The sequence below is a fragment of the Pogona vitticeps genome, chromosome 1 (assembly GCF_051106095.1).
Source record: "Pogona vitticeps strain Pit_001003342236 chromosome 1, PviZW2.1, whole genome shotgun sequence".
NCBI classification, from domain to species: Eukaryota; Metazoa; Chordata; class Lepidosauria; order Squamata; family Agamidae; genus Pogona; species Pogona vitticeps.
In genome coordinates, this window is record NC_135783.1 from 219648409 (window position 1) to 219661325 (window position 12917).

The 12917-nt window shown below is 41.4% G+C and overlaps 1 protein-coding gene across 14 annotated transcripts in view; it reads left to right on the forward strand.

The window, feature by feature from the left end:
* Positions 1-12917, forward strand: part of QTMAN (queuosine-tRNA mannosyltransferase) — a 383269-nt gene that overhangs the window by 19128 nt on the left and 351224 nt on the right. For 6 of the 14 annotated variants that reach the window (XR_012082012.2, XR_012082011.2, XR_012082018.2 and 3 more), the window contains exons 2-3: positions 1330-1445; positions 6086-6135. The exons of 3 other annotated variants lie outside the window; for them this stretch is intronic. Coding sequence is in view for 4 of the 11 variants with exons in the window: in XM_078376897.1 (XP_078233023.1) it covers positions 6099-6135 (37 nt within the window). In the remaining 7 variants the exon portion in view is untranslated. The remainder of the gene's footprint in view (positions 1-1329; positions 1446-6085; positions 6136-12917) is intronic. 5 more of the 14 variants (XM_078376915.1, XM_072983773.2, XM_078376908.1 and 2 more) reach the window with 2 other exon arrangements.

Consider the following 12917-nt stretch of genomic DNA (forward strand, 5'->3'; position numbering starts at 1 on the left):
AAGTAAAACCAATTTCTTATGTAATCAAGAAGTAAGGTTCTTTAATAACATGATTATATAATGAACAAATCATTCCTTGGAAAACGTATCTCATGCTTGTTACCTTGTGCGGAAGGAGCAGTCATTTCAAAATTCATTCTTTTGTAGTAACAGTTTCTCATGAATGTGGCTCAAATTTATTAGCAACCTAATTGACTTGTGGGACCAGAGAGGGTAACTTTGAGTACCTGGCAGGGCTCTCAAAATTATGTTGCAGCTGCTATTACTTTCTCTCTTAGTATTTTCGCTATGGAATTTCTGAAAAGTAACCACAATGGTGGACTGCAGTAAATTCTAGTAGGTTTTGCAGAAATATATTGGCAGGAAACCTGATACGCTTTTTTAAATGCCTAGTTACCATTTTTGCTTCTGGCTGTAAGGCAGAGACGCATGTCCAGAACTGCACATATATGAATGTTGTAGGCTGTGTGTGTGTGTAAATTTCTGTTCATTTTCTTGAACACTGGATAACCTCCTCATTTTGGAAATGAAGAGATAGGTGTCAGCAGTCGAAGTCTAAATAACCATAGTAAATTATTCATTTCTGTTGTTTAATGATGAAGACATGATTTTGAGCTATTGTAAATAGCTGCTGAATATTTAATAATCTAACTATATCTATGGTACTGTCGATGCTTCTGATGTATGTGTAATATTCTTTCCCACCCACAAGTTTTCCTCCACCATTGTCCTGTGCCTAAACCCCTTATTGAATTCAAAGTTAAGAATCGTTTTGGTTGTGTATGTGGGAGGGGAATTTCTTAAAGCTAACAGTGTTTTATAGTTCATTCCTATATTTGCACTATAGTAATTTGATTCAGCTTACATTAGAATTTAATATTGAGTTTTAACAGAGTTCTTGACTTGATTGCTGGATAATTCATACATGCAAAGTTTCATACCTTCGGCCAGATGGGTGGTATAAAAGTGAAGATGGATGGATGGATGGATGGATGGATGGATGGATGGATGGATGGATGGATGGATGGATGGATGGATGGATGGATGGATGGATGGATGGATGGATGGATGGATGGATGGATGGATGGATGGATGGATGGATGGATAGATAGATAGATAGATAGATAGATAGATAGATAGATAGATAGATAGATAGATAGATAGATAGATAGATAGATAGATAGATAGATAGATAGATAGATAGATAGATAGATAGATGAATCTGTCACTTAACCAAATTCCAAAACTATGTGTGCTGATATAAAATTGCAAGATGGAGATGAACTTCAGTTCTTGTCCTCTTATTATTGATATGTACTTACATTTCAGAGTCATCTTTGAAAATATTGTCACCTTACTCCGACCTGCTATGAATATAAAACAGAACCTGTGAATTTAGAAAACTTGACATTCCTCCGTTCTAGCATAAACAACACTACAGTCAGGTCTGTGTAAAATCAGTTATCTTCTCTATAACAACACTGAATTGTTTGCATGAATGGAAAGGAGTTTTTCCTCTACCTTTTCACAGTTCACTGTCTTCCCCTTTCCATTCTGTTTGTGATGGTAGGAGAGCCCCTGGGAATGGTTTGGGGTATGGAGCTGGGGAATAGAAATTGATGAAATGGGCAATTGACAGGAAAAAAGAAGCAATATCAGTCCTAACTCTGGATAGCTTGCCAGAGGTTGGTTGGGAGTTCTAATTCCCACTGTGGCTCCTTGACAGGGAATGTACTCAATGATTCATAGAGACCTTTTTAGCTCTGAAGTTCTAAGATGGTGCTGATTATAATAATGATGATTATAACAATTGAAAATCAAATATTTTCTATAGATATGATATGTTTTAAAGTATCTGCTTGCTGTTGAAAGAAGGGGTGCCTTAAAAGGATGAAGCAAACCATGACAGTTGGTTTTCTTTTCTGCCGCTGATTCCACTGAAGTGCCCCAAATGTATACTTATTTAAGGCCTCATAGAAATTGCTTTTGGAAACTTCAGAATGCTACCTTGAAGAAGCATAATCGAAGTGTCAAAGATAGGAAGCTTTTGAATCATTTTGAAACATGTGGTTGTAACTTCTGAAGTATTTTCAATTCTGAAACTAGAACACAGGTTAGCATTTCCATCTTTTATACCTGTGCTTTGCATCATCTCTAGAAAGAAAGCTTTTAGTGTCCACTTGTAAAGCGTATTCCGAAAGCACACAAAATGTCATTCTGCATGCCAGTTTTCGTTGAGGTGTGGGAGAATTTTTTGCTTAATTATTTTCTTTTTTTTCTTTTACCCCTTGAGAGGTGCAACATTGGGTTTCCCCATTTTAAACTAGAACAGCTGTATATCACATGTAGGTGTTTTTCTCTTGATAGTCAGGGAGTTTCTTGACATTTAATTGGAACCCTAGAGGTGACCGGGAAAATCAGAGTGCAAGAGGAACAAAGTATAAATGTGTTGTTGTTGTTACATGTCATCAAGTTGCCTCCATGTTATGACAACCATATGAATCAGCAATCTCCAAAATGCCCTTCCCTCAACAGGCCCTGCTCAGCTCTAGCAAATTCAAGCTTGTGGCTTCCTTTAGAGAGTAAATCCATCTTGTATTTAATCTTCCTCTTTTCCTGTCTTTCAACTTTCCCAGCATTATTATCTTTCCCAGTGAATCCTGCCTTATGATGTGCTCAAAGTCATCACCCCCCCCCCAATGTATAAAGTAGGCATAGAGCTGTGTGTTTTTTCCATTTACCAACTTCAAGGAAGATTTGGAACTCTAAAACTGGTGTTCATAGTTTGTTTTGTGATTGTCAGAGCAAACAAGAGAAATCAAAAGTTTGTATCTATCTTGAAGGATGAAGTGCGCAGCCTGGGGTGTCTTATTTGAGGTGTCTTACTATCTCTGAAAGTGTAGGTGGTGTCAATATCAAGAACCTCCCTTTAGCAGCATGTCCTTGTTTGTAACTCTAATTCTCTTTAGAAGATCTTGCCAAAACTTAGAAGATTTTGCCGAAGTATCCGCTAGTGATATCTAGATTAGACAATGGTAATAAACTCAGTATGTGGCTGCCTTTAAAGATGGCTGTGAAACACATACTAGTGCAGCTTGGAATGTTTAAATCAGGGGTTCTCAACCTTTTTCATCCCGTGGACCGGCTGGGGAAGGTGGGGCACCCCTGCGGTTGTGCGCATGCACAATGAGCACACGCGCATGCACAAACGGTAGTGCTTGTGTGGGCAGGTGCACTTGTGCGCATGTACAAACGGTGGCACGGCACTCACACGGGTGCATGTGCGTGCATGCGCTCACACAGGTGTGCTGGAGTGTGCATGCATGCGCAAATCAGCTTGGGGGGGTGGGAGTTATGTTTCAGCCAGTGTGTGTTGAAAATGCAGGGAGCAACTGTACAGTGTGGGAGAAGAAACCTATGTATGTTACATGGCCTATCATATGCCCCCTTAACCTGATGTGTTGCCTTGAATCATATAATCATATAATAATTGAGTTGGAAGCAGAGAGGGAAAGGCCTGGAAAAAAGTGGGGAAATGTTTTTTCCCTAAAGCCATGTTTTTGTCTGTGACATGGTATTCAAACGATATAACATGAAGAACCTAATGAAAGACTTCTGAGACTTTATGCATTCAAGCTCTCAGAGAACTTAAGGCCTATAAAGCCATCGTGTCCAACTCCTTGTTCAGTGCAGGAATCCAAATCAAAGCAGATCTGACAGACAGTTGTCCAATTTTCTCTTGAATGCCTCCAGTGTTGGCGCGCTCACCACCTCCCGAGGTCATTGGTTCCGTTGTTGTACTGCTATAACACGTTTTTCCTGATATTCAGCCTAAATCTGGCTTCCTATAGCTTGAGCCCATTATTGCATTTCTTGCAGTCTGGGATGATCGAGAACGGATCCTGCTTCTCCTCTGCAAGATTACTTTTTAGTTATTTGAAAAGTTTTATCATATCACTCCCTAGTCTACTTTTCTCAAGGCTAAACATGAGGTGTAGCAAAGAATGTGGGAGTGAGCTGTCATTGGTACTTTAACAACACCTTGCTCTCTTTCTCTGTGTAATCTGAATTGAGTCGGGATGTAGAGCAGTGGAGAGAACATCGTGTGGCCTCAGATTACATGTGACCTCCAAGAGGTATTTTTGTACTCCCAGGTCTCCTATGTTTGAAGACCAAAACCAAACCAAAGCAAAAGAAAATAATCAAGCAATAAAGCATGTACTGTTTTTACCAAAAAAAAAAAAAAGGCTAATTTTGGAAGCAATGAAAATTGGTAGTTCTCAGTTTGGAGGCCTTTGAGCTGTTCTACTTTCCCCCTCAACTGGAAGTGTCTCTCAGTGCATTTTCTATTTTCATTTTTTTTAAAAGGCTGGAAATGGTTATATGTTGGCCTAGTATCACCCTTGGTGAGAAGGTGGGGTCAAAAATTTGACCCTCAAATTCTGTAAGATCATCCACAAAGCTATTGAATTGATGTTTGAATTGAGCAATGGACCAGATAAGAACAAATAAACTGAAATGGAATCCTGGCATAACAGAGAGGCTGTAGGCACCTGATTTTCAAGTCCAGGAAAGTAATGTATGAACTCTTCTGGACAGGACTGTTCTCTCCCTGAAAGAGCAGGTGTGCAGTTTTGAGACACTTTTTGACCCAGCATTTTCAACTTTAGGCCCAAGTGGCCATAGTGGTTCAGAGAGGTTTCTATCATCCAGCTGTCAGTTATGATTTTTCCTGTGCAGGAATAGCAGGGCTGCTGTGCTTCGAGGCAGGACGAGGATGTGGTGTCTCAGACGGTGGGATATCTTGTACTACCTTTGTCTGAGTATTTACCTTTCAAATTCCTACGTAGCTGTTGGGCCCCAAATGTCTAAAGGAGTGCCTTTTCCTGTATCAACTTACTACTATCTTGAGATATTCAGATGAAATTGTTTGTCAGTTATTGTTTTCAGGGGAAGCTCCTCATGTAGCATAAAAAAAGGGGGGGGGGAATCTTTTCTGTAGCATTGCCCTGGATTTGAAATGTTCTGCCAGCTCAGCTATGATTTGGGTTGGCGTTAAAAATCTTGGAGCTGTTCTTCAACCAGGCATCTTAAATGATAATGTTGTTCATTTTAGATTTGTTATTTTAGCCTTTCTCTTATTTCTGTTCATTTGTTTAGATTCTTGTTTACAGTACTTTGATTATTTCTACAGATACCTGTGGAACACCACCCTAGTGTCCATGTGATTAAAAGTGCAATCTGCTAATAATTAAATTATTTATTTATTTATTTATTTATTTATTTATTTATTGGACTTATATACCGCCCCATAGCGCTACAAGCACTCTCCGGGCGATTTACAATTTTTAATTATACAGGCTACACATTGCCCCCCCAGCAAGCTGGGTACTCATTTTACCAACCTCGGAAGGATGGAAGGCTGAGTCAACCTTGAGCCGGCTACCTGGGATTTGAACCCCAGGTCGTGAACACAGTTTTAGCTGCAGTACAGCGTTTTAACCACTGCGCCACAAGGTCACTGCTGGGACTTTTGGGTTGCAGCACCATTTTTGTGCAACTTTTTCCCAAGGAACATGTGAAGGACTCTTTCAGTGCTCTTTTTTTATGAGGACCTTGAAAACCCATTCATTAAAAAAATTAATTAAAATGCAGAACTTCTAAATTTTTCATGTTGTTAGCTTCAAATTGCTCCTATTAGATGTTTTAATTAATGTCTTACAGTTTTACTGTCTTGTAGTTTTGGCTTATGAAATTAAACTACTGTTTAATATTCATTCATTCATTTGCTTTTTTTATGCAAGTCCCCTGGAGATAGGTCTACTCTAAAAATCTTAAAATATATAATAATATTGTTCAAGCAGTATACAAATGCCTGTTAACTCTCTCAGCCAAACCCATGTATCTCATAATACAGTTGATCTATGGTAAGTTTAGCTTGAAGCTGTGAACCATGAAATTGACCCCATAATTTTTTTGAGTTTAAACCCAGATAATGGGTCACATCCAGTCTTTTTGACTTCAGGAAGCGAAGGAAAGTTCACACAAATATCCCTTCCATGAATGTAATTCTCATTCTCCACAGAGCAAATTGCTGGATGCTGTTGGATTACGTTTTGGAATATGTTTATACAGGTAGGTTGTATTAATGACTATTCTGTAAAAGAACAGTCATTTTGTTTTTTTGTTATCAAATGTAGTATCGGAAAATTTTTAATAAAAGTTCCTATGAATTGATGGTTGTGGCTTTTTTGGGTTCTTTGGCCGTGTTCTGAAGGCTGTTCTTCCTGACGTTTCGCCAATCTCTGTGGCCGGCATGTTCAGAGGACAGGAGCAGGAACTCTGTCCATGCTTCCTACTCCTGTCCTCTGAAGATGCTGGCCACAGAGACTGGTGAAACGTCAGGAAGAACAACCTTCAGAACACAAAAAACCCACAACAACCATCAGATCCTGGCCGTGAAAGCCTTCGAGAATACATTACCTGTGAATTGTTGTGGAAGATTCAAAACTAGCAAAATCTACCAAACCATTCTTGATGGTTTTGTATTTAAAACAAAATTGAGTATTATCCGTTGTGTGTTTGAAGGAGGTGGGGGCACTCTATAAAAGTTTGTCTGAAAAGGCCACTTTCATGGGAAATGTATTGTACCTGCGTATGGGAAACTGTCTTTGAAAATTTGCCATTGCGACAGTTAGGGATGCCCTTCTAGTGTTCGGTACTTGCTTGGTTCCATATAAAAATAATAACCCACAAACACTTTATGGAGGGGGAATTACTGCTAGGATTCTAATAATGTGTTTTAAAAGAATGCTTTTTAAGAACACAGAACTACAAACCTGACGCCATTTAAGAGAGCTGAGGTTCTATTAATTTCATTGAGGTCTCAATCACCTATAAATAAGCTTGGGATAGCAGCTGCTGTGTTGAATTTCTATAATACACCATTGACAAAGTATTCCTTCTGGTATTTTGAGAATTTTAGTATGGGTTGCCGTGTAGCTATGCATTTAATGCTTTTGAAACAAGGTGTGTAAATACCATCCACTATGTTCTGGTTTTAAATCTGCTGAGAAATCTGCTGTGTCTCATGCAGATTTAACTGCAATTGGAAGGTTTCTCTTCCTGTGCAATTCATCCATTTTCTGTATGACTGTATTTTTATACTGTTCATGAAAAATAATGTAAATTTTTTTTAAAATGCAGTATGCTGGAGAAAAATGTGAATATAGAAGGCATAATGAAGCAAGTTCTAAAATTTCTATCTGTATTATTTTCAGGCACATTAATTAGCTGTTTTTCAAAACTAAGCACCCGCTTACAACTTTTCTGTTCATAATGAAGACAACAGATTTTACTGTGGTAGTCATAAAGTTTCAGAATGACAGACTGAGAAAATAACAATTTTGTCTTGATTGTCCTAGATGATGAAAACTTAGAACACGTTTGTAAAATACAGATTTGATTTGATAGATACACATAGTGTAGAAAGTTGCAACAAGAAGTGCATACATGGAATCAGTGCAGATGTGGTGAGTTAATTTCTCTGTAAGTTCAGCTGTTTTAATGGGTCTACTCTAAAGCAAAATCTGCTGCTTATATACTGTCTCATAGAACTCTCTGGGCAGTTTATAATATAATTCTGCAGGCTACACTTTGCCCCTTCCCTCCAGTTAGCTGGGTACTCAGCTTGAGACTTCAGAAAGATTGAAGGCTGAGTCAACCTTAAGCTGGGTACTTGAACGTGTTGGGATTGAACTCAGATCATAAGCACAGTTTTGACGACAGTACCGCAGTTCAGCCACTGCGCCACGAGGCTCTTGGTTATGGTTCTAGTTATGACTTACTATTCTAAGCAACAGGATTTCAGCCATTGTGTTTTTTAGGTAGTACTCTCTGAAGGCCGGTGTTCAAATGACTCCATCATTTCTCATTATCTAAGGTTTTACTGTAGTCTAAAGCATAAACTTAGATAATGAGAAAGGGGCTTATTAGGGACGTGGTGGCGCTGCGGGTTAAAATCGCAGAAGCCTCTGTGCTGCAGGGTCAGAAGACCAGCAGTTGTAAGATCAAATCCACGCGACGGAGTGAGCTCCCATCGCTTGTCCCAGCTCCCGCCAACCTAGTGGTTCGAAAGCATGTGAAAATGCAAGTTGATAAATAGGTACCATCACGGTGGGAAGGTAATAGCGTTCTGTGTCTAGTTGTGCTGGCCACGTGACCACGGAAACTGTCTACAGACAAACGCTGGCTCTGTGGCTTGGAAATGGGGATGAGCACCACCCCCTAGAGTCGGACACGACTGGACTAAATGTCAAGGGGAACCTTTACCTTAAGCAGAAACTAATCTTCTGAAATTTTGAATTTTCCCTTTTTTCTTGTGTCATTTGATCCTCACTTATTTGCGTCTCCTCTTCATTTGCACACAATGGTTGTCTGTGCCGTCAAATGAAAAAAGGGGCTCTTTAAATTAGCCGCAATCTACCTCAATAAAAGAGATTGATCATTCTGTGGTGTATAGAGGAGCTGTGTGGCAAGATACTGGTCTTTGTTTACGTACTGATTTAAAATTTCATTTTCACAAGGACTGCTCCCCTAAGAACCTCCCCACAAAAGAAAATAGCATATGCCACCGTATTTATTTATTTTTATTTATTTATTTGATTTCTATCCCGCCTATCTGGTCTTATTCGACCACTCTAGGCGGCTTACAATTCCACAATAGTTTTTAAAAACATTACATTACAAGTTAACAAAGGCAAAGATCAAAGGAATATAAGAAGAAAAAAAGATTGTCAGGGATAAGCTGTTGGGAAGGCCTGCCTATACATGAGTGTTTTTACTTGTTTCTTAAAAATGTCGAGCGAGGGAGCCGCGCGAATCTCAGGAGGTAAGTTGTTCCACAGGCGAGGTGCCACCGCCGAGAAGGCCCGATTTCTAGTCTTTTCATTCCGGGCCTCTCTCAGCGTCAGGCTCCTCAGCCTCACCTCCTGGCTCGCACGAGTGACACGGGTAGATCTTGGTGGGAGAAGGCGTTCCGCCAGGTATTGAGATCCTAAACCGTTTAGGGCTTTATAAGTAAGCATCAGTACTTTGAAGTCGATGCGGAATCGGATGGGCAGCCAATGCAATGTGGCCAGAGTGGGGGAGATATGTTGGTATTTTCTCACTCCACTGAGTAATCTGGCCGCAGCATTCTGCACCACCTGTAGTTTCCGCAGCAGCCTCAAAGGTAGCCCCACGTAGAGCGCATTACAGTGGTCTAATCTTGAGATTACAAGCGCATGTACCAAAGTAGTGAGAGCCCCCACGTCAAGGTAGGGTCGCAGCTGGGCTATCCGCCTAAGAAGGAAAAATGCGGTACGGACCACAGACGCCACCTGAGATTCCATGGTGAGCGCTGGGTCCAGATGGATGCCCAAGCTGCGAACCCCATCACTGGCAGGCAGGGTCACACCCCCAAAAATGAGGGAATTTCCCCAATCCCCAGTTGTGGGAACGCCCACCCTTAGTACCTCCGTCTTGTCCGGGTTCAGCCTCAGCCCGTTCTCCTGCATCCATTCCCGTACAGTCTCCAGGCAGCGCTGAAGGCACAGAATGGCATCTCCTGTGGTTGGAGAAAAGGAGATGTAGAGCTGTGTGTCATCGGCATATTGATGGCACAGAGCCCCACACCCCCTGATGATCCCCCCCCAGCGGCCTCATATAGATGTTAAACAGCATTGGGGAGATGATCGACCCCTGTGGGACCCCACAATTGAGGCTTCACGGGGCCGAGACATTCTCCCCAAGCTGTACTCTCTGGGGGCGGTCCTCCAAGAAGGAACGGAGCCAGGCAAATGCCCGGCCACCTATTCCCAACTCGGTGAGCCTCCCCAGGAGGATACCGTGGTCAATGGTATCGAAGGCCGCTGAGATATCGAGGAGGATCAGCAGGGACACTTTGCCCCTATCGGCCTCCCTCAATAGATCATCACACAGGGCGACCAATGCCGTTTCTGTTCCATGGCGCGGCCTGAAGCCCGACTGGAACGGATCCAGGGCATCTGTTTCATCCAGGAACGCCTGAAGCTGATCGGCCACCACCCTCTCGACTACCTTGCTTAAGAAAGAAACATTGGCGATGGGCCTATAATTGCCAATTTCGTCCGCCGCCAAGCTCGGTTTCTTTCTTATGGGCCTAATGAGTGTATCCTTGAGGGCAGAGGGAAATCGTAGATCACAAAGCAAGCAGGGTTATACATTGCTGAGCTTGCATTGATGAAAACCTGGTTTTCATGCATTGATAGACTGCTCCATTTCAAATCAATTCAAAATCAGTAACTTGGAGTCCACTTGCATTTCTCTGCTTTCACTGAAGACACAGTTTCCTGAGTCATAACAGTTCCTGTAATCATTGGTGACAAGATAACTGTGATATGCTGTAGAAATCTTGAACTATACAATTACCCTACATCCTCTATTTGTAGGCAACACTTTCAAAATGCTGTGGCATTTTTCTAACTTCAGTCTTAATCAGCTCTGTTCCCCCCCCCCCCCGATTCAAAATATGAAGCTACATGCTCATTTTCATTTGAGCATTGGATTCCACTTTAAAACTATGCAAAATAGGCATGCAGCAAAAAGTCCCATTCTACTTAAGAGTTCAAAGAGGAGTTGTAAAATGCCAACCATTTGTAGGATGAGCAACAACGCCCCCTTTAGCCACATAGCATCCAGTAGCTGACTTATTACCAAAATAAAATCTGTTGCACACCCCAGCTGCCACCTCTCTTCTTAATTTTCAGTAATTAATTTATTGCCAAAATAAAAGCACTACTCACCCTAGCTTTTTTCTCCCCAATTAATTTATTCTCCAGATGAAATCACTGAACACCTCAGCTATTTCTTCCGCACTCAAAATCCAGCAATTCATTTATCAACAGGAAATCATTGCAAACCCAACCCGTTCTTCTTCCCTCTCTTGTTTCTAGTACAGTAATTAATTTCTTATAACAAGTTTCTTTATACTTTCTATTGCTTTTTTATTAGTGTGCTATATTTCTGACCCCATTAATTCTTGAGAGCTAAGGTGAAATGGGGGCTGGAGAGTTGGGCTTGGATGTATTTAAATTTAGGTCCAAATCCCAGCTTGGCAGGGAAAGGTACTGGGTGGCCTTGGTTGTTCTATCTCTCTTGTAGAGCTTTGGCAGTCTACCCTACTTAAACAGGGCTGTTGTAAGGTAAAGATACTATTCTGAGCATCTTGGCAGGAAGACGAAATGTGACTAAGATAAATAAATCAAAGTGATACCACGAGGTACTTGGCCAAAGGAGTGGGGTTGAATGTGGCCACATCCTAGCTCAACTAATTATTTATTATATCATACTGACCTATGTGGAACTGGGCTGTTTGTGGCCCTCCAGATGTTGTCGAATTGTGGTTCTCCTCAGCCCAAGTTATAACCCAACAACATCTGGAGGGCCACAGGTTTCTCATCCCTATGTACAGCCATTAAATCTGCCTGTCTCATCTCTCAAACTTCCAGCCAGGAGAAATTCCAGGCATCAACATATAGAAGAGTAAGAGTACAGATTTTTTTCAGGCATTATAGTTGCATGGTAGGGCAGCAGTGTTAGTCTGCTACAGAGTAAATCAGCATCCTAAAGATGGGGGCAGACTAAACAAAAAGTTATAACTTTGAAACTGGATTTTGGATCAGCAACAAGTTTGGCACAGATGTAGCAGACAGTCTGCTCTTGCTATTGGCCAAATATGGGGAAGTTTGGGCAAAGGGTTTTTGAGTTAGGAACATCTTTTTTAGGTAAAATTGTGCCGAAAGGAGCAACCCTAAATCCCCCCCCCAGATCTTACAAATTGAAGCAATTGAAAATATCGATCTTGCTTATGTTGAAAGAGAATGGTTAGTTCCACCCACTTTTTTCATTTTGTAAAAGGCAAAAGATTTGTATGCTCTGAAGAGAAACCAGAGTACTGTATATACTCGTGTATAAGTCTAGTTTTTCAGCACAATTTTTTTTGCTGAAAAATCACCCCCTTGGCTTATACTCGAGTCAGTGTCAAAATTACATGTTCTCCCCTGCAGTGTGTTCTCCAGACTCCCCCGCTCGTCTGTGGGAGCCTCCAGCCTCTGTAGGTGGTCTGATGACCTGGGTTAAGTACACTGCATTTCTGCTTCCAGGACACTCCCATCCTCCTCCTTCTGCATATTCTATGTACCCCCTTCCTCCTCCATCCTCCGTCTTCCTCCATCTTGTTACACAGCAATAGAGCAGGAGATAAGCGCAGCATCCGTGAGTCCTCCCTCCGCAGGCAGTAAAATGTGTCTAGCAACTCAGAAGGGCAATATCAAAACATTTAACCTACTGATACCTCAATTAATGTAATTTTATTGGTATCTATTTTTATTTTTGAAATTTACCAGTAGCTGCTGCATTTTCCACCCTCGGCTTATACTCAAGTCAATATGTTTTCACAGTTTTTTTGGTGGTAAAATTCGGGTTGGCTTATACTTGAGTATATATGGCCTTTGGGAAGAATCCAGGCTGCATACACTACTACATTCAGCAACACTGAGGTTAGCGAAGCCTACCTCTATGTAGTTCAAAATCCATGTATAACTCTTATCCCCCCCCCCAAGCAACCTCTCTCTCTCTCTCTGTCTCTCTGTCTCTCTGTCTCTCTCTCTCTCTCTCTCTCTCTCTCTCTGTAAAGACAGTGGGAATGGGGGATCACTTCTGACAGGCTACACTCTTCCTATTCACACCGGGGCATAGGAATAGTAGTGATGGGGGACTCCTTTCAAAGGCAATGGTGATGGAGGATCACTTTGATCCTGCTTTGATCCTTTCCCTCCTTTTCTATGCTATGTGAGTATAGGAAGAGGAGGAAAGGGTCAAGCCATCCCCCAGCCCCG